The sequence below is a fragment of the Motacilla alba genome, chromosome 1 (genome assembly GCF_015832195.1).
Source record: "Motacilla alba alba isolate MOTALB_02 chromosome 1, Motacilla_alba_V1.0_pri, whole genome shotgun sequence".
Classification (NCBI taxonomy): domain Eukaryota; kingdom Metazoa; phylum Chordata; class Aves; order Passeriformes; family Motacillidae; genus Motacilla; species Motacilla alba.
In genome coordinates this window covers 35,633,416-35,655,628 of record NC_052016.1, presented here as the reverse complement: position 1 = coordinate 35,655,628, position 22,213 = coordinate 35,633,416, and the positions used below count along the sequence as shown (strand labels likewise).

The following is a 22,213-nucleotide window of genomic DNA, read 5'->3' as shown; positions in this document are numbered from 1 at the left end:
CGCCCGTGGGTGTGAAGCCGCGTGTCCCGGGCGGGCGCGCCCCCAGGCTGTGCCCCGCGGCTGCCGCGCACAGGGAGCGTGGAGCAGAGCCTGCCCGCGTGTATCTGCGGGTTTCACGCAAGCAGCGAGAGCCGAAAGCGGCAGAAACTCCGCGAGCCTGCTGATAAACAGGCAAAGCGGGTCTGTAGTCCGCAAATGAAGAGCGAGATCATCTAGTCCCCCGCTTGTCGTTCCGGGTTGTTCTGAAGTTTAGCGTGGTAAATACGAAATGCATGGCTTTTAATCCTGCCTGGGCTGTCCCAAGTCAGTAGCTGAGAAAGCAGAAGGTTCTCTAGCCGCGACTTTGGTCTTTGTTTGAGAGGGGAACCTGCTTTGTGTGAATTATTCATCATAATTGCCTATTTCCAAGCAGCTCCGCGGGGAGGCTCCGAAATGCAGTCAGGTCTGACTGGTGCCTGGAGAAAAGTGACGCCCGGAGCCGGTGGAAGCTCAGGGACAACTTAAAGTTCCCGATTCCCCTTCCTACCGGGAACACTGGGGCCGGGATGGGGCTGAATAGGGGGAGAGGCCCGGGGACAAGGGGAATTTTGTTGCCTTAAGCCCAGGAAACTGATGCGTTTCTGCTCTGCCTGGTCTCCTTCTGCCGCCCCGAAAACAGGAGAGACAAAAGTAATACGCACCGAAACAAACAGGGGAGAAGTCTTGGTTTAAATGGAGGGGAAATAGTGGCTGTTTTTTATAGTCCAAGTGTATAATCGGATTTTTTTTTCTGTCCTGATAGAAAGCAGATAAATTTAGGAAGGGAGAGCTAAGAGAATAATTACAGGGTGAAGGTAGTTAAATTTTATTTCGAGTCCCAAAGGCAAAACCTGACATTTTATTGCAAACATCTGGAAGGCTTAAGAGACTGGCATGGTGTTTGTTTAAACACTAATAGAGATTTTTATTCTGTAAAACACAAACAAAGCCCATTTAAAAACACTTGAGACTGTAAATATTTTGCGGTGGTTCAATTCTCAAAGCCTGAGAAAACCGGGGGAAGGGGAGGGGGAACGAATCGACAGCATAATAGGGGTATAATTATGAATTAGTTAATATACGCAACAATACCGTTTGTGAAGACCATAAAAATAAATTGCAGGCGTATTTTTTTCCCCAGTCACAATAACTGACCCCGCGCAGCACGGGAACATCACCTCGCTCGTGTTTCCAAGCGGCGACTTGTGCTTGCTTTAAACTTGCCTCTTTCTAGAGAGCCAGCCTCGAAGTCCTCGATCCGTTAAAAGATAATCGGCGCTGTGTTAAAGCCCAGTAAACCACTCACGTTATCAGACAGCCTGGTTTTAACGTTGTTTTCAATTATTAACTTTTTTTTAAAAGAGAAATAATAATAAATCCACCGTCTAGATCAGGTGAAACCTTCGGAAAGGTTTTTCTTGCTGTGGAGAAGGGTTTGAAACTGGCCCAGCCCCTGCAAACGGCACATCTGGACAGCACTCCCGCCCAGCAGCCGGCTCCCCTTATTTCTCTTTTTTTCCCCCAAATATTTCCATACATAAACAAATATTTTTCAGGCTCGCTCTGCGACAACTGGAAAGCAGAAGTGAATGATTTCTTTATAAACCCCGAGGCCTGGCCCTGCGACCCTTGCTCCTGCCACTTTATTCCAGGGAGCAGTTTCCTGGATTTAATGGGAGCTACCCCTGCGAGTAAGAGTCTGGAATAAAGACCAGGCAAAGGGACGCATTCATCTCTGGCGGCCGGGGGTCGGAGTCGGATCTGAATCCAGATTAAGGCCAGGCCTCTGGTAGACTCGAGGTTCACGCCGCTCGCCGCGGGGAGAGGGGACCCTGGCCTCGGTGCCTCTGCGGCTGAGAGGAGCCCCGGGGCCCGGGTGCGGGCGGCGCAGTGCGGACGCGTTTTGCTCAGTCAGATCTCGGTGCAAAGGCTCAGCCGAATTCCCATCCCCCGGCTCGGGGAGAGGGGGTTTTCTCTGGGTGAGCTTTCTCAGCGCAGAGGGCACCGAACCCTGCGAGGGGACAGCGTTGGCTCCCTGTGCCCCCCGCCCCCCTCATCCCTCCCCTTTCCCCCGGCATATCCAGTGGGGCCGCAGGGTCGCTGCAGGGTCTGCCCTCTCTCTCCGCTCGCACGGCGCAGCAGCAGTGCCTTTGTGTTTACCGCTTTCGCACCGCCCGGCGCGGACGGGCGCAGGGAGCGCGAGCAATCCTAAACCTCACGGGCACCAGGATAGGGCCAGGGAGGAGGGAGAGGAGCAGTCGTCGGGGCCGTGAATCCCCGCGGTTCCGGGAGCGGTGTCCGGGACCGCGGGGAGCTGCTCTCCCGCCCCTGGCAAAAGGGTCTGCTCCCTGGGGTTTGACAATTAGGGGCCCTATTGGCTTGGAAAGTGCGCTGTGTCTCTTGTCGGTGCTGCAGAGGCTGTGCTCGGCTGCCAGAGCCGGGCGCGGAGTGCTCGGACACCTCAGCTCGCAGACCTCGGGTGGCACAGGAGAGAGCCCCAAGGTAAGAGACCCGAAAGGGGTCGGGGCTGCTTTAAACCACCCGTAAAACCACACTTACTGCTCTGGAAAACGTATTTCTGAGTTCTTACATCAGTTCCCAAAATTCGCTTAAATCTCCCTGCCTTTCCAGCACCATTTCTTTTCACTAAACCGCTGTGAATAATCCACTGTTTTCTTGGGATCTTTTGCTAAAATCTCCCTCCAGCTTCTTTGAAAGCCTTCCTCGGTGCCTGCATCCCAGACAAGTGTTTCCGAGGCTTTCGAAAGAGGAAAAGAATTGTTTCGGTGGGGTTTTTGGGGGGATTTTTTTTTTTTTTGAGACATTCCTTCGCTTGGGAAAAGACACACAGCTGGGGGACCCGCTGGAAACACGTGTGCCCTCCTCCGAGTCCCCGCTTCCGCTGTCGCCTTCCTCCAAGCCCCTGCCTCGGTCGCTCCCTTCTTGTTGCTACTCCTGCCCGCCACGGCTCCCCGCGGGCGCCGGGGAGCGGGCAGTGCCAGGTGGGGAATACACGACATCCATCCCGTGTGGCAGCGCCGCTGTCCCCGTCGCTGAGCCCGCGGAGAGTGACCTGTCAAGGAGGTGTACTGGAGGGGAGGGGAAAGGAGCGACGGGGAGGGGGATGAGGGCTGCAGGGCGGGTGATGGAGACGTACAAAACCTGCTGCTCGGCCTAGATAACAGGGTTTAGCCGGGATTTCCGAAGAAATGGCTTCTTTCCCGTTTTTCATCTGAAACCCGTTTCCGTGCGTGGGAACCTCGGCGGGCTGTTGTCAGTCGGCGCTTTAGGCCGGGGAGAGCGGGCTGAAGGGTTCCGCCGTAGCGCGCTGACGTGGGCACCATGGATTCACTCGGAGCAAAAGGAAGTGTCTTTTCCCCCTACGCTCCCACACGTGCCCCTTTCACTTGTTTCCAGCTCCATAAAAAAATCGTCTATGAAAAACCTGCCCTAAGCAGCCCTGCACCTTCGGGGAGCAGCTGAGAGGCAACGGACAACAATAATCCCTTCCTGAAAACTTGTGTGTCTCCTTGCCCGCTTTTCCACCGCGGCTCGGTCCAGGCTAATCCCCTCTCGTACTTTATGATTATTTATATTTTATTTTGAACTTGTGTCGAATTAACCTCCCGCGGCTTTCCCCGCTGTATTTTCCGTGTACAGTGTTTCGCTTGACTTCACCAATTTTTCCGGGGTCCCACCAGCTAATGAAAACACACGCTTCTGTCACCTTCTCAAAAGCCACCCTTGCTGCTTTCTACTGCGAGCCCCCCCCGCGCCACGCGTGACCGAGGGGCGTGGGAGCAGCTGCGGACCCGCCTCAGCCGGGCGGATGTCAGGGCAGAGTGAACAAGAGAGCAGAAATAAAATGCTGAATATTATCCAGGCAAGCAGCCGGGATATGTACCTAGCGGCTTTGTTTTCGCTGTAGCTAGAGTGACAAAACGAAGCGGGAAAGGGGAAAAAATTATTTTTATCTAGATAAAAATCCCTTCCCAAAGAGAAATCTCTCCCCATGCCCGGGTGTGTCTGGGTCTCCCTGCCAGCCCACGCCGCCCGCTCAGCCCCGCCGCTCCACGGACACGCATCGTTTTGAAGTGAAATTTCAACCCCCTCGAGACGTTGCTTCTGCTTCTGCCAAACACCGATTCCGCCGGCAAGGGCAAGTAATACATGGCATAAATGAAGTTTTAAAAACACCCCGCCATCCGGCGCCGCTGGGTGGTAAAGCACCTCTCGGGTACTTTGCGCGGGGATTAGCCAGCAGCAGCGTTTGGGAAACCTGGGTGCGGCGCAGGGAAGTGCGGGAGTTGTTACCTCTCTGTGTTTAGAGTTATGGGTTTCCTACTGGCTCCCCGTTCTTCAAACAGTTAATTCTCCCGGCCGGTGTTCCAGGACTCAGATGGCCAAAATTCCTCTCCCTCAAGCCCGAGTCTCCCTCCCCTCCCTATTGGGTCGCAGCTTTTGGGTCTCTCCCGAGCTCTCCCTCCTATTGGCCGGGGACATTTTTTTTCCTTTTTTTTTTTTTTTTTTTTTTTTTTCTCCTGACAGGCGCACGCAGCCTGCCTAACTCTTGGAGAAAAAAAAAAAATCCCAGAAGTTTGGATCAATCAGAGAGAGACAGAAGGAAAGGGGAGAAGGAAAAAAAAAAAAAAAAGAAATCCAGCCTGCAGCCCCTCTGAGCAAGTGCTGGGACCTGGGCTGAGCACACCCTCCTGGCTCTGCCTGCGGAGTATCTGCAGCCTCATGTAGTGCCTTCAGGAGACTGAGGGCTGGTTCTTCTGGGGGTGCAGCTGGGGAGGGGTGGGGGGGGAGAAAGAGGCAAGAGGCTCTGCCTCTGGTCCCCGAGCTGTGTGCTCCCAGCCACTGGTCGCTCCTCTGCCCAAGGGTCTGGGCTGGGGGATAAGATGAGTGAGAGGCGAAGATCGGCGGTGGCCCTCAGCTCCCGAGCGCACGCTTTCTCGGTAGAAGCCTTGATCGGGACAAATAAAAAGAGGAAACTGCGAGACTGGGAGGACAAGGGGCTGGATTTGTCCATGGAAAGCCTCAGCCCCAATGGCCAGCTGGGGGACAATGAAGACCCGACTCAGTGCCTGGACCTCAACCCTGGTTAGTGCGACTCCTTTCTCTTCGGGACCCCCCCCCCCCCCTCTTGCCCCGCTTCCTCCCAGCTTCTCGCCCTGAGTCCTGTCGGGAGCTGCCCGCCGGGCAGCGCGTCCAGGAAAACATCCGAGACTGGGAGTACAGAAAAAAAAGAAGCGGGAATTTTGCGGAGATTTTTTTCCCTGTTGTTGTTTTTGTGGGGGTTTTTTGTTTGTTTGTTTGTTTCGTTGGTTGGTTTTTTCCTTTCAGTTTACGGGAACTTTCTCTTACTCGCTGTGTCTCTTCCCCCCCACATAGCCCCATGATCTCCCGCGAGGGACGGCGTGTCCCCTCTGCTTCCTTTTTAACCCTCTCTCCTTCCACTCCCTCCGTGCCTGCCGATCGCGATAGTCCTTCCTGGGTGTCTCGGGACCCGCGTTTCCTTTTGCCCCAGTTTCCCGAGCCCCGATGGTGGAGTTGCCGGGTGGGTCGGGGGCAAAGGAATGGGGTGCGAGATGCACCCCTTTCCTTTTTTCCGAGTCACCGGCCACCCTCGCGGAAATAGTGACGCCCTAAGCGGAGGTTTCTGTGTAGGAGGAGGATGTGGGCATCCAGGATCAGCGCTGCTCCGGGGCGAGGGTCGCCGGCTCTTCGGAGCAATGGAGACCCGCTGTACGCTGCCGCAGCTCGGGATTCCTCTCCCAGGATCGGACCCGCTGGGTTCCGGCCGGCGCGGCCTCGCTCCGCTCCCGGGACGGAGCGCACAAACCGCGGCGGAAGCGCGGGGGGACGCGGAGGGGGACCTACCCTCTCCGGAGGGAAAATGCTCCCGGCAGAGAAAAGGACCTCAGCGGGTAAGGGGCACTGCGAGGAGTCCAGCCCCGCTCCCGAGCCTGGCTCCTACCGGGAGCCACGGCGCGTGGAGCAGCGCCGGGCCCGCGGCCCCAGGGCCGGCGGGACGGGGTTAGGGGAGAGGGAGCGCAACACTTCCCTCATGGTGTCCGTACTTTTGACTTTAAAATCTCATTTGTTTATTTTTATTTGTAAGGGATCCGGTAGCTCGCAGCTCTCGTTTGGCTCAAGCCAAACCCTCGGTCTCCTCTTGTCCCCCGCGGCCGCTCCTCTCCGGCCTAAAACGACGGCTCCGCAAACGCAGCCGCGGATCCGCGACGCTCCCGAGGGTGAAATCACGCTGGGCCTCGCTCCCCGAGCTGTCCCCGCGCCTTTCTCGCCGTCCCCACGCCCCGTTCCCCAGGGCCTTAACAAGGGACGGAAAGAGCGGCCCCGCTCTCACAATTGTAGCGTGGGGAGAAAGCGAATTTTAGGTGATTTCTCTTTGCTTTTAGTGTTCGGATGGGGCAAAAAGGTCAAACGATTTCTTTGCGCAGCCCTAAGAAAAAGGGCAGAAATATTCTCCACTCCTGCCAGGTCCATTCCGCTGCACTTGGAACACCTTTTAAATTTCGTTTTTATTTATTTTGCATGACGTTCCCTGAGCTATCAATTAGCATAAGCTGCCCAAAACTAGGAGTAAAAAAACCTAAAGAAAACAAAAACAAAAGGAGGCGAAAAAAAAAAGAGAAAGAATTTTAGATGAAGGTATCAAAAATATTTGCTGCAAAAAATAATATTTAAAGTGTTTTTGAAGGGAGCTAAAGACTATGAAGACATCGCCCCTCTACGCCCTCAAGGAACCGCAATTCAATTTGCTTTTAACAGCAGCAGCTTTTCCCGGTGCGAATCTTAAGGAGAAGTAGGTAAAATTTGCAGCCAGAGTCGTCTCTCTCAGCGGAGGGACGGGCATAAAGGAGAGGGGACAACAGCGGTCAACCAGTCAAAAAATAGCCTACGGCTTCAGAGGCTTCCCCGTTCAAAATCATAAATACGCTATCATAGACAAAAATCCGCCTTCTAATAATAGAGCATATCTGTGTATCAGTCCTAATTTTTTATCTTTTTCCTTTTTTTTACCGTTTTTATTTTATATTTTTTTAGAACCATTTCTCATAAATTTTTAGCCGCAACGGGTTATGTTTTTATACAGTCTAAAAGTTTAATTTGCCTATTTCTCCATGAATTCGAATTGGAAAATTGGAAAACTCTCCGTGCGCCAGACTGGAGAGCGGGAGAGAGTGGCTGCTAGTGCCTGAAACCTCAGAAAGTTAACGTGATGTTTTTCATAAAGCAAAGGAAATCAAGAACAGTTTGAGAAATCATTTTTAGAAGGTTGATAGACTTTAAATAAAGTCCGCGACTGTAATTTGCACAGTCACTTCATTAAACCTAATTCCTCCGCGGTGTACTTTTGCTGCTGGGTGAAAATTGATTAGCGGCTCTATAATGACCACCAAATTCCATCTTTACAAGACCTAATTAAGAACAAACTTTACACCTAACGTATTTTAAACTTGCCAAATCTCCAGCGATATAGAAAAAAAATTAGAAAAGGGAATTTTTATAGCGTCCCAAAGGTTCAACACTCAAAGCCACTGCCCCCGAGTAGCGACGGGCTGCTCCTTTTGCTGGCGGCACTGCTGGTACGAGGGTGCTTGAGGAGAGGCCCCAAGTGGTACAGTACGCGCTGGGAAATTATGTCCTGGTTTTCGTGGGATAGCCTAAATCGGTCTAGCCCCATTTATCGATCTTTTCGCCTGAATTGCCTCCATTTCAGCGAGGGAGGATCTGAAAACTATTCAGTGTGGGGAGCTGGACGCGGCCACAAATAGAGTAAGGCTACGCTCTCCATTTCCCAGATCTTTTGCGTGCAGGCGGGTGTGAGGATTTCTCTCCCAAGCGCGGGATGCGTCCTCCGGCAGGGGTGAGGGGAGGAGGCGGCGGAGCGGCCCCGCTTCAGCCCCCTCGTCGGTGCGGATCTGTGCTGGACGTGCACAAACCGCAGCCTTCGGGAGTGCCTGGGAGGCAGCGCTACTTGTTTCCTCGTTTTGGCGGAATCCCTGACCCCTTACGTGCCATCTTACAGCCGTGCCCAAACCCTTCCGTGACGATATTGGCCAGACTGAATCTCCCCGAGAGACCTGCCCTCCCTCCGGGGCCGCATCTTCCCGGGAGAAGCGAGGTGGCAGGCTGGGAGGTGCCGGGTTGGGCTGTGGCGTGGGCAAAGGGGAGAAAAGCAAGCGGATAAAATCCCCCAGGTTTGTAAGGAACATCTCCCGAGCATCCGAGTTATTTCCGTCTCAGTCATGAATTTTGTCGCCAGAGTTAATGTGCATTTTTTACGAGACTCATTTAAAAGGGGGATAAACCTGGATTTTAATCATGTGCGGGTTCAACCACGAAGTTGTGAAAAGGAATTCGGGATTACAGCGGCTCTTTCCCACCCCGTGCACTCGGGCGCACCGAGCGTGGGGCCGCGGCCGGGCCGGGGGAGGCAGAGCTCGCCCAGGGGCTCCGGGGAGCCTCCCCCGCTGCTCCGCCGCCGCCCACGGCCGCGCTCCCGCATCCTCCCCCGGCACTCAGTTCTCGCCGCCGACAGGCCAAAGGAGGAGGAGGAGGGTGGCGGGACGCCCCTCCGTCCCCTTGGCAGGTTCGGTTTCAGAGGGCAGCAAAACAATGGGCTCGGATGTCTTCTGGGTATTTATAGATTTAACCTGAGCAGCGGAAAGGTCACGGGGGCCCCAGGCGTTGCCTCCCTTGATGAATATATTGTTTACCGTCGTTTACGGCGGTGGCATTCGTCGGCCCGTTCCTTCGCCACCCCAAGGGCGCAGGGACAGACCGAGACAGAGCCGAGCGCGCTCCTTTCCTTGTGGAAAGTTGAAGACTTTTAAAAAAAATTTTTGGAGACTGTGGGTGGGAACGTGTTTCCGTGGACGCGTTTGCCTTCACAAAAATACGGCCGCTCCTTCAGGCGGTCAGGGTCTCTTCACGGCAAGACGAGTACAGGCTCTTCAGAGGCAGAACAAAACGGTGCGGCGGCTAAATAGACTTTTTCGGCTTTGGGACCGTCCTTTTCCTCGCGTAGAAACACAAAAGCCATTTTGTAAACGAATTTTACTGCCAGTGCAGTCTTTGTATCACACGTCCGTCCCATCGATATTTTTGGTTGCATATATTAAAAGTGCACCTACCGGTTAAAAACCACCAAAATCACTAGAAAACAAACAAACAACCCCCAAACAACAAATTAAACAAAAGAAAGCAAGGCATTTTTGAGAGTATAATTATTCGTTCCTTGTGTTTATTTGAATCTGCACTGGCGAACTACTGCGAGCCTCTGCAAAGACAGAAAAAACACGGCACACATTTTAAGACGCACAATGTGTTTATTACATGCGCTTATCCGTAAGATTAAGATCCGGGAGTTTGACGAAGTCTTCAGTGGCTGACATGAGTAAAACCTTCAGCTCTTTTAGCGCGGCGTGTTGCTCTCCTATATCTCCCGGGAGGCTGCATCCGTGTCCATCCCAATCCCGCTCCTCCGCGGTGTTCCCGCTCCGCCTTGCCCACGGGCAAACCCTCTCGGCCGGCGGGGCTGCGAGAGCCACGCAGCCCGCCCTCTGTCCGGAGAGGTAAAGAGATTTTAAGAGCAGGAGAAAATGCGATTGACCCTTCTACTTCCTTTTTTAAATTTTATTTTATTTTTAATACCCTTGCTTCTGAACGCTTATATTGATGAAGTCTGTTCTTCGAGCGGTGGCTGTTAAACCCGTGAAGAGGGAGTGACTTAATTCGGTTTCTCACTTCAGCTTTTGTTTGAGTGCTCGGTGGATGGGGCTAGGATTTCAAGAGCTGGCAGAGCAATTTTTCTCGTCTCTTTCCCTAGGTAGAGCACATTGGCGTACATCGTCCTTTGCATGTTCCTTGAGGCTCGTAGACGAGCAATGCTCTGTGACAGCGAGATGTAACACAAGAGAGTGTCAGCGTTGCCTTTCCTTGGGACTGGGCGTTATTGATGAGAAGTCTTTCTAACGAATTTGTGTGTGACTGGGATTGTATGAATTCATTCCACCTGTTGGATCATCAGTTTGCCTCTTTAAGACGGGATACGGAGCTCAGATCCGTCTCTCCCTTGTGTACACGATGGAAGGAAATGCGAAAATCTGCCCCTCCTAATACCTCTGTTCCCCCAGACCCCAGCAGCAGAGCTAATGCTCTCGTCTTTCCCAGAGGAGACAATTGCAGGAGGCAGATGGAGTTGTCCAGATGAGAGCCAGGAGAGCCGAGCCCTGTGGGGGCTCGGGAAAGGGTTGTCTCAGTCAAGTTCATACACCTCTGACCTTGGAGGCGGAGGAGACTGAGAGCGAGAAGGATTTGTTCCTGTGGTAATATGTGCCTTACTGAACTGGGGAACTCCTGCTGCTGGGTTTGTGAAACTCCTTCTGCAGAGAGAGATGTATTACTCACGCTGTATTAAGAGGGCAGGTAATAGAATAATAGAGGCAAACCTTAAAGAACAGCAGAACGTTGGGAAAAGGGCAGTGTGTCAAGCAACTTCTTCCTTTCTTTTATATGTATTTTAAAGCTGCAGCATTTTTTTACACAGGTTTATCCCATCTGCTGGTAAGGAGAAAGCTGCTGTTTCAAAAGATGTTTCTTGTCTTCGACAAGAACTTTGGGAGAATCCAAAAAGCTTCTGTTACCAGCAAAAGTCAAGTAATTCCTTACGAACCATCAATCACTTCTCCCTCCTCCCATTTGGGACTGAGCACTTATATCAAATATCAGCCCAGCTAGCCTCTCCTCAGGCAGAAGTGTCCTGCTTTATCCGTATCTGTCTTTAAGGAAAACTGATGCTTTTCTCAGATGGAAAAGCTGAAAGATGCCTTCCAAGAGCACTGCATTCAGGAAAGAGCATTTACATTGTTTTACAACACAGTTGGTGCCATTTGAGTAACTTTTATTCACACAGATCCCTGTTCCTTTTGTAATCCGTTGGATTCCTGAATGAATCTTTGCTTGCAGTCTTAGGTCTTCAAAGACCAACATTTCTTTATTTTTTCAGCGTTTCTTTTTTCTGCCTTCTCATCTAGATTAATAAGGTTACAATAGTTTAAATAATGCACTAAAACCAGTCTGAGAGTATTGAAAAAAAATTCCTGAATATATTGAGACACGATCAGAAGGCATTTACGTTGTCCTTTTTTTTGTAAAATTAGTAAAATCCATTCAGGTGTGATTTAAATCACCCCAAGCGTCCATATTGAGATCTGTAGTTTACACTGGTGTTGTAAAGTCAAATTCAGTGAAAGAAACTTTAATTTTCTAAGCCTGACAATGTTTCAGAGATCGACAGAGTTTCCCAGAGAGGCTGAGTGTGCCAGTGCCCGTTGAGGGAGTTTCAGGATTTTGTGCTAACTCTTAGCTCTCTGACAGCCTCTTAAATAGTGCAATTACTTGGCAGTAATGGGATTACATCTTCTGTTTAAATCCTGACAGAAAAGGCATTGTGGGTATACAGACATGTGGGCAGTGTCTGTCAGCCTGGGAGCTGTGTGGCTCCTTTAGGAAGAGCAGCCGTGGGCACCTGGGTGCAGGGAAAATGCAGGCAAGTGGGATCTTCCCAGTTCTCCAGTTCCTAATCCTGTCCGGAGCCGCTCTGCATAGCAGGGCATTGAAAGTTTTTGCTTCTATAGCTTTTTATTCGAGCTACAGTTTCCTCAGATAGAGGGTACTGTGCAGCAACGCTGAGCCATTTTTTTTCAGAGGGGAAAACCCCTCAAAGGTGTAGCTTTCTGCTGCTTATTTCCAGTATCATTGAAAATAGGCTATGATTGCAACCTTTATACCTGCGAAACATCTTCTGTCTCAAAATACAACCCCATTGCATTTCTTGTGTTAAAAGCTGTAGTGTGCTCTGATGAAAAGTGCTAGGGAGAGATAACATCGTGGTATGGTAAAATTAAATTGAAATATCATTGAAAGTACATTGAGAATTTTTGAACCTGAGACGAAATGTGTGCCAATTGAAATTCTAGTAGCAATTTTCATCCTGGGAGCATCTTTTAATTGCATATTCTTCAAGGTCAGAAAACAATGAATCAGTAAATCAATCCCAGAAGTGATAAAAACACTTGTTCCAGTAATATTTACAATAATATTTCCATATACGCTTTGCTTAATTGAGCTATTGATCTGAGAGTATTGTGAAGATGGTGAAAGGCTAGTCTGAGCCAGACCCCTGTGACAGTGGGCTGTCCACTGTTTGCTGTGTGTTTGCAAATGCAGCCTTGCAGCTGTTAGAGGGGAGGATTCACCTAGTGCCTTGGGCCAGCACACACTGATTTACAGTAAGGGAGGAAGTTTGAGGAGGATTTTCATTTTGGGACTCAGCAGAAAAAAAAGTGAAGATGGTGAGGATTCACTTAGATTTAGTTTAGTAAAACCTTTTAAAAATTATTTTACGGAGAATCAGGAAAACTTAGGGTTTGGCTGTCTTTAAGTATTTATTTTTGTATCATCAAACTACCTAATGTTTTTAAGTTGTGCAACCATTTTAGAAATAGAATCCAAACCTCCTTGTTTTTATTAATTAAAAAGTAGTTTTAAAATCGATCACAGAATACATTAGCAAATAAATTATAAGGCATTTTTATTTATCTAATACTCAAATCAAGCATTTGGACACTCAAAACTGCTTCCCATTTTTTTCTTTTTCTAGAAATCAAAGCTCTTTGGCAAATTCTGCAGGATTTAATGAAGTTTTCATTTCTTCTAAGCTGGATTTTCTTGCTTAATTATATATATAAAATTAAAAAAGAAGTTCAGCAAAACTCTTGCATGATAGAACTCAATCCCTGTCATAGTGGATGGCTTCACTTCACTGCCACTGCACTTGTTCATTCTTCTCAAGGATTTTGCTTTTTGGGAAAGAAATCTGTCAGTATTGTTAAATGGACATTTCCAACTATGCCCACATGTGTAGCTCTTGGAAAGGAGCTTGGGAAGAAATTATTGCAAACCACCTTTGAAAGAACCAATTTAGAGTTTCTAAACACTACTTAACCAACTGGTTAAAAGCTGACACAAATCATATTAATAATCAGCACATTTATATGAATGCAGCCACAGCAAAAATTGTTTTAAAATCAGTGGGCCAGGGCACACAGAATAGTTATGAATGACTTACAGTCACTCAGGGGCTGGATGCACTCTTGGCTAACACTGACATTTTTCCATGACCAATGAATTAACAAACCCGAGCTTCAGCTTTTAGGAGCTTCAGGAAATAGAGAACTCCCTGATCAAAAATGTCCCCCAAAACCAAGGAGAAAATTTAAGATGTTGAAGTGTTTTTGCTTTTAATAAGAGTGAAGAACTGTGGATCATAGACTTCTTAAGAAGCTCCACTAGTAATAGCAATATCCCTAAATAAGATATCAGAATTGCTGCTTTCTTATGATACCAGCATCAATGTGGATGCCTATGCAGAGAAAATATGAGAGCATGTTGTAACATTTAGAAATGTATGTTGCATATGATGTGTAGGTTAGGGAGGCTTTAAAAATAGGTTCTTCTTGGTTTACCCCTGAAATGCCTGTAGATCAATTCTGTAATTTTGAGTTTAGTGAGAAAGAAGGAGGCTTGGGAATAGATGGAGATTCACAGATAGATTTTTTATTTTTCACCTAATCGTCACACTGGATTTTCCTCAATCCTGCTCTAAGGATCCTATTGAAAGGTCAATTATTAAATGTTCATAGGTGCTATTGTAAACACATTTAATGACTTTTACAATAATGGCTTTCTTTGATAAAGAAATTATCCCAGTTCTGCCCTGTTAGCACCCTCTTTCAGCTTGGCACTTTGCGAAGAAAAAATGCAAATGAATTTAATTGTGCTTTAAGCAGCCTTTCTCACCAGGGTGAAAAAACAGTGGAAGAAGACCTTATACCCTCTCAGACTTAATAGAAACATTCCCACTGGCTTTTTTAAAAGCAAACTTCAGCCTTCAGGTTGTGCTGGACTCTGCTGCTGCCTTAACTTGTAATTAAATACCATGCAAGAATTGCGACTGGCAATACCAAATCTTTAGTTGACGTATCCTAGCGTGAAGGCTGTGTGGAAGCACTGTTAAAGGAGGGCCTGATTCTTTGACATGCCAAGTATCTGCACTTCAAAGGATTATATGGTGCTGATTTTCAAGGGTGCAGCTTCTGTGACCTTATTTTCAGTGGTGTTAAGAATGTGTAATTGCCATGAGATCTTAATCTCTCCCTTGATTTCTGCTCTGAGACACCCTAAACAGGTTGTGAGAGACAGAAAGTAGGCTACTCCTCAGTGCAACAGTTGGGATGAAATAATTTGGGGAGGATTCCTTTTTCTTCTTCAATACCATGTCAGTCTGTAGGAGTTAGATAGTCATGACAGTGAGGTTAATACCTGGGTGATAATTTTATGCTATAGCTGGATCATGTTTGCTCTTCAGATTTAGTGCAAATGCCTGATAGCATGAAAAAAATCAGGTTGGATCAGCTGCAGGTTTCTGGATTGTGCCTGTCTTTGCAATTTCTAAGTGCTCCCGCCATTTAGTTGTGTAATACAATAATACAGTGCTCCATGCAAGGCAACAAGGCTGTTATTTTTACACTGAAGTGTTTTTTTTTGCTTCATAAAGCTTAATCTTTTTATGCCAGAAGATTGTAGCAAGCTATGAAAATACAGAATTCAGCCTATGGCTGTGGGTGCTTAATGGTTTTTATTTTGCTGTGGAATTTATAAGATAAATAGAAGATTTATTAAGTAGGATTTAGGGGTTTCCTGTGCCAAGCTCTTTGGAGAAAAAAAAAAAAAATCTTCATTTACCATCAAACAAGCCTAGCAAAGTCTCCATGTGCCCAGTGGCAAGGCAGTCACATTATTCACTCCAAGGCTCAGAGTGTTACCACATAAACTGTAACATCCCAGTGCTGTTACGCAGGTCCTGCAACGCTGACGGAGCGGCAGAAAGCCCACACTGCCTCATTAGAGACTCCTTGGATTATTCTGCTGTTTACTCCATCACTCAGGAAATTGTGCCTGAGCTGGGGAAAGGGAGGGCAGCTGTGGAAGTGCCTAGCAGTGTGCTGTTACAGAAATGGACAATAATTAATGACTTTTGTGAAAATATAGCCATAAAATGCAACTTCAGGACAAAAAAAAAAAAAAACAAAAACAAAAAACCACCTCAGTCTGCTTCGCAGAATGAAAGATTCAATAGTGAATTGGCTGATTATTAAGAGCATTTGCTCAAGTTACATTAAGGTGCTGAGCATCATTTATCCTGAGTAATGCTGGAATAATTGATTTAGAAAAAAATGAAAAGAGGTTGGATTGAGTAAATACAGGGCACATAAGAAAGTAATCCAGTATGGTCACAGACTTCCACAGAAAAGCAGTTCAGCCCCAAAGGAGGATGGAAAATATCTGGGGCATTTTTTGTCTCTGTTCTGTTGCAGTGCCAGATGCCCTGCTCCTGGTTGTGCTCTCAGACACCTGCAGGACTGGAATGTCCATGGGCTTCTGTAGGGGCTGACTTGTCCTTGTGCTGAGAAATGATAGTAAAATAGCAAATCAAGAATAATAGTGCTGTGGCTTAGCTGGATGAGGACTGGGTGTCCTGAATCCTTCTGAGGGGCTCACTTGGCTGGGACAAGGGAATGCACCAGGGAATGAAGCGAGTCACCGTTGTGTTCATGTTGAGTCACGGGTGTACATTATCCTCCTGGGAATGAAATGATGGTAAATCAGGAAGAGATGGGTTAACAGTGGCAAAGGAGTAAATCAGAAAACTGGTAGAAAACCAGAGAGAGGGATCACTGTTGGGAAGGAAGAGGAGAATGAGGTGGGAAAGGGAGCGGTTCAGGGCTTCATTTCCTACCCACCAGCTGCTCTCAGCATGAGAAGAAATCAGAAACTATTTTAAGGCTTTCTCCTTGCATCTGGATACCTTCCTGTGTTGTTTTTATTTTTTTCTCCAGAATAATGAATAGCATGGTTCCTATACATGAAATATAGTATTCAAAACGGTTTCTGAAGACAATTTAGGACATTATATGAGTAAATGTAATAATTTGGTGTACTTTAGGTATGTAAGGGAGAGGAAAGGGAAGATCTCTCAACTAAGTAGAAGCTTTCATGAAAAAGAGCAGGGTTTCTTCCCATGGTCTTTGTTCCTCCATGGTTTAATGCAAAAAATTAGGAATTTCAGGAAAAATTTAAAAGACTCTTCTAGAGGAAGTATTTTCTCTTATAGTCAGCGCCACAGGATTTTTTAGAATAATATTTAAAATCTTGTTTTCAACTTTTGCTACTTTATTCAGGTTTTCGGCCTTTTTATAATCAATAGATGTTACACATGGAGTTCAGTCTATTTTATTGTGCAGTTGCATGGGCTGAACATTATGGATTTTCACTGAATACAAACATCATATATTTCAGTGCTTTGTAGTATTAATATTTAAATTATCAGCATACAGAAGTTTTTTATGTGCCAGAGAGAATATGCTAAACATTATCACAGAGAGTGTAGTTATTTATTCCATAGGTATACCTCGAGGCAATTTCTAATTGCTAATTAAATTACACATAGCACATTTCTGATGATTAAGGTCATAATGAAACTCGATTTATAATAATCACGTAGTTCAGATAATTTAATCTTCTCCCTCTAGTCAAAATTTGTACTTGTTATATTGTTTATTTGTGGGTTTTTCCTGGGGGCATGGCTGGAAGGAACAGGGACCAGCTTTTCTGCACAGCAACAGGACTTTTTTGAAATGCCATTCTGGCTAGGACGCCTGAACTTAAATGAAGAATTATGAACTTAAATGAGGAATTATGTATAGTAGCAAAGGTTTCTTGTTGCAATTATTTGCAGTTGAATGAGAATATGTGTTTGTGAACTGACCCTCAATCGTTTTATTTGTAAATATTCAAAGAATTACTGAGTATTCATGAGAATGCTTGACAGTCATGAATTAAAATATAACTAATTACATCTCAGACAGTTGCTGTTTGCTGTACCATTTACAATAATGTTTGCTGTGTGAACAAATGGGAAGAAAAAGCTTATTATTACGGTCATCTAATGAAGTGTATAGTATTTATTTATTCTGCATTTTTTTCCTGAAAAATAAGCATTTTCTTTTCAGTCTTCTCCCCACCCCTGCCCCGCCCCATTTCTGCTTCCTTTTTTTTCTTTATTCCACATTCACAGTTGTATTATTTTTGACCTGCCTGAGTCGTGACTTTTCTCCCGTAAGCCAAGGTGTGTGCCCGGCTCTGCTCCCAGAGCAGGAGGTGATTCATTGCTCGCACTTGGCTCGTGGCACGTACTTTGACTGGCGACTCCTGGGGACAGCCCAGTGCTGTCCTTTGCTCGTTTAACAGCACAGCAGAGCATCAGTTCACATGCAGGGCCTCAGGACACTGCAGCTGTACAGAGAGCAATATTCTGAAGGTGCTGCTGGTCAGTCGCCCTCCTTTCATGAGACAACATTCACAACTCTTCACACTGTGGTTGGCTGAATTTTTTCCCATGTGCACACTAAGATGTGATCTTTGTTGAACGTGCCAGAACTGCCTCTTTGAGCACAGAAGGTCAAACGCTCCTAACTCTTCACTGATATCTCTGTCACAAGGGGACTTCAACCAGGATTTGTCATTATTTTACTCGTGGTCTGAGTTTGATATGATTTAACAATAAATTTGAAAGAATGGTCAATGATATTTGAGTAGGAAATCAAATCTCAGTACAGGGGAAACACTAAATGAAGAATGAAGAAATAATAAAAGTAGAGTTTTGTGAAATAGAAGAGAGGTCATGAGTTTTTTTTTTTTTTTTTTCAGTGCACAATGAATTACAGTCAATATATCCATTTATAAAGGGACATTTTGGGGGAAAAAGCCCCAGAATTTCCTGAATTATGTTTCTTCTTTGTCTAAGGTATTGTGAAAAAGCCCCTTTACTCTTACATCTTAACAACAAATAGGGGAATAGAAAGCAGTAATTTCTCCTTTGTGAGGGCAGAGGAATCTGAAGTTTGAGGCTTAGTTTGCAGAGTTTGTAGAGCAATTGAACATACAGGATTCCCAGTTCAAATTGTTGGCTGAAAATACATCCCAATTTAATAAGGAAAGAACAGGAATAAGTCAGTGATTGAGTTCCTTGAAAAAGGGATTTGCCAAACTGGAGATCTAACATTTTCCTTTTCTTCAATTACATTTTGACTACCCTGAGAAAGATAAAAAAGTTTTTTTTTTTTTTTTTTTTTAATGAGGATATGACTTTCAAAAGTTATTATAAAATATTTGTTTGTTTGTTTTTCTTCAGAAGAGTCTTTAGATGCTTTTTTTTGGAGTCAAATTCAGCAAGCAACTGAGAATTCCAGCCCATCAATTTTCTGCATTTAAACAAAAGCATAACAGTGACAATGACTTATACTTTAATATTCCCCATTTTTGGTGAATGTAGCTTTCCCTCTCTTTTTTTTGCTTTTGTTCTAGGATTTTTTTTAAGAACTGAGGATTTTTTTTTTCAGTGAAGACATTCCTGGTACTCTTAACAACACAGAAAAAGTGACTGTTTACTACTGGACAGGGTTTGAATCCCATTTTATTTGCTATATACTTACTCCACATCATGTGCATGTATAAGTCTCCCCCTCTCTAGATAGATCTATAATACCTACATGTATATATTATATATAATTTAAAGTATTGTTTTATATATATAATATATATTCCATAAAATACTAGTATTTTTTGGTATGTTTTTTGTATAAGAATGTAGTATAATCTTTTTTTCTAGGGACATTAAAACACTGTGTTTAAACATTTGACGGATCTTAGGTATTTTAAAAATGCCATTCTTCTCCATTCTAACTTTTTTTTTATGGCAACAAGGGTTAGATACTAGTGTTACATTTGATGGGTAAAAATAAGAGAATTTGCAAGAGAGGTATAATGTATTTGGTAGTGAAATCTACTTTCATTTTACAATGGAATTCTCAAACTCATTTTTGTATAGAGCAGCAAAAAAAAGGCCTTGCTTTTTAATGGGAGAAGGATTGTTTTATGTATAGATTTGTCCAATTAAGTTTGCAACAAGTAGGTAATGTTCAGGACTTGAAGGCAGAACTGCCTGCTGTCTTGGGTGAGAATCACTCAACAAGAGCATTCCCCTTTTTCCAGCAGATATATTCGCGGCTGCACAGGTTTCCCTCCAGACCAAAGTGGATGTGAAATCTTCTTTTAAGGGGCAATTCAAAAAATTCACGGCGTTAAACAGAAGTGCAAAAAACTCTCTTAATGAAAGACAGATTGCAAGCGTTTGCCTGAGATTATCACTCTGCTAAACTGAAGCAGAGCAGCCGAAATTCCTGCATCAGTTACATCCCGTGAGCAAGGCAAGAGCAAAAGCTGGAGGGAAAATACTTGATAATGGGGGAGCAAACAGCTGTGAGGAAGAAAAAGCTGCACTTTCAGTCACTGAATCTCTTGACAAATCAAAACATTAGCTTAGTCAATGCCAAACAAAGCAAGCCCTGGGCTGTGCCATGCCATAAGTCCTTAAAGGGAGACTCACTCCTTGGATTTAAAAAAAAAAAAAAATCAGTTCTGATGTCTTCCAGTTTCTCCTCCTTTTAAATACTCTGTCTATGCACTTAAAAATGTATAAAAGTTTAATTTCTGTTCAGGGGATCTCTCCCTTTCTTATGTTTGCAAAGGTGGTTTCTGTTAGCCTGTTTCCTCCTTGCTATCTGAGGCCCTGATCCTGCCAAAATGTATTCATGTCCTTTATTGCAGTGGGTCTCCCATCCAAATCCCTCCCAGCAGGAAAGGTGAGCTCACATTTATGTGTTTGTAGGAGCAGTGCCTAATTGTAGGGGAAATGGAAACTGCACAGAGTTTTGTCTGTGGCACAAAATAAGCAATAGAGACTATGGAGTAAAGTATATTTCTTTAATACGTCAATTATAGATGTGCTAGATGTGATGTGTAACTTTAGTAAGGGACAGTCCCTTTAGAGAGGAATGTAATATTTCACCTTGTAAGTACATAGTTTTAAGCAGAAATATCTATTAAAATAGTACATATTGAAATTATTTCAGTTGTGAGGTGAGGAATCAGGTTCTTTATTTTCATCCTATATTTTCATTTCAATGTGAAACTATCAAGTCCTTTTGTTGCTTGCCATGGAACTCCAGTGGGACTTTGATTTTATTTCCCTCATGCATGATCTTGTTTTGCACATTTAGCAGTTTTGATGCTGGAATTTTAGGTAAGTCCATTCAGAAATTGCAGCACTTACTAAACCACCTTGTATGGTGTCAACAGAAGACAGAATGTTGAACAAAATAAAATTGTGACCCCTTCTATGGCCTTATTCAGAAAAACAGTCTCACTGAAGTCCCTGGGAGCTGCAAAATACATCAGATGCAATTGAGGCATTTACTTGAACCTAAGAACCTAAACTGCATTTGAAAGTTGCGGGGGGGGGGGGGGGGGGGGGGAGGAAAGTGTGCTCAAACTATTTACATGCCTTGAAAGGTAGATAAAGTTTTCAAGTATGCTAATGGCATGCACAATCATAATTGAGAAATGTAGCCTAGCCATAACAGGCTGCCCTCACCTTGTGCTGGAGGCGGCTGAGATAGACTGCAAAGCTGCTGTCATCTTGCAGAGCTTGGTAAAGTCACTGCACAAACAGCTGCTAGACCCAACATGAAGAGTGGGAATGACAGAGCACTGAGCTGTTAGGTGAGAAATTATCTTTCTTTCTTTCTTTTTTTTTTTTCTTTTTTCTGGCTAACAACCAGTGGTAAAATTTGGGTAAAGGCGTTTTGCTATTACTCAGTTTTTGGACTTCAGTTGCAGGAAAGTTACGTAGAAGAGACGTAATCTTTATTTCTCATTCCGTCTTCTTGCACGCTGGTGCAGCTATTTTACTGAAAGTTTTTTGCAGGGCACAGGTGAGATGGAATTATTTGGATTTGTACAATGAAATATGAGCAAGCACATATCAGCACTTCAGGAAGATTTCATAAGCATTTTCCACCCCAAAACCCTAGTGTTACCCTTCCCCTGGGTCCCAAACTCCTGAAGACTTCAAAAGGATGTTTCTGTGAAAGAAACCATCCTCTTGCAAGCAGCTGGACAAATGATTTGCACTGTATTCTGATGTCACCAGAAATGTTAGTACTTCCTGCCCCTTCCCCAATGACTCTATCTGTTTACCAACATTTTCAGCTCTCTCTACATTTCCCTAAACATCTCACAGCATCCCAGGTGCAGGCAAATGTTTTCTCCATCTGGCTCCTGTCTGAGGATGTTCTCCTGGGCTCAGCACATAGAGCAAGTAGTCAAGAGAGCCTCTTCAGTGAAGGTGCTAATTTGTTTTTGATTTTCACAAAATGTGTACTATTGTAATTCATTTCACAGTGCTATCCTTCTGTCAAAGTTGTTAGAACCTCACCAGTGAGTCAGTTTGGATCAGTGGGTGAGAATATTAAGGAGAAAAGGAAAATCTACCAACTGATGGCCTTCTGTGAGCCTAAATTCCTAAGAAATACAGCTAAAATGTTTGCTATGTATACAGGCAATCTGTCTGCTTATTTTACAACCCAGCGTTCAAAAGAGATGCTTTAGGCTAGAGTTTTTTTATGTGCTTATGAAAAGACGATGAAAAAATAAATTTCCACACTTTCACACATTTTTCATCATTTGTATAGCTTCATTCTTCAGCTTTCAGATCTGAATGCCACTTCAGGAAACAAACCCAACTGCATAAAACTTATGCACATGCTGTTAAAACTTATGCACATACTGCTGATTCTCTGTGCCCCTTTGTTCCTGACCTGGGTCTTTTAAACAACATTTCCTCTCCTTTCCCAAAATACATATAAGGAGGTAGCTAACAAAAATCAGTATATCACCATTAGCAAACAAATTACTACCTGAAGTTGTAAACAGAACATCAAACTTCAAAACTGCTGGTTTGGAGACTGCAGAGTCACACAGATGGCCATAGGGTGACTTACAGTGTTCGGCACCTCGGTTTAAAAGATGTTGCCCTTCCTTTTTCCAGGAGGAGATTTAAGTTGCTGCCCATTCAACTCATGTACTGAAACATTACTTCAATTCTGACTATGGCAAACTATCCAGGAGCATTTCATTG

General features: G+C 45.3%; 1 protein-coding gene across 1 annotated transcript in view; it reads left to right on the top strand.

Moving 5' to 3' along the window:
• The first annotated feature begins 5,131 nt into the window (after window positions 1–5,131).
• The window catches only part of TBX15 (T-box transcription factor 15), a 90,055-nt gene continuing 72,973 nt past the window's right edge, over window positions 5,132–22,213 (top strand). The window contains 1 exon segment of the mRNA XM_038138042.1: window positions 5,132–5,951. Coding sequence (XP_037993970.1) covers window positions 5,699–5,951 — 253 coding nt within the window. The 5' untranslated portion in view covers window positions 5,132–5,698.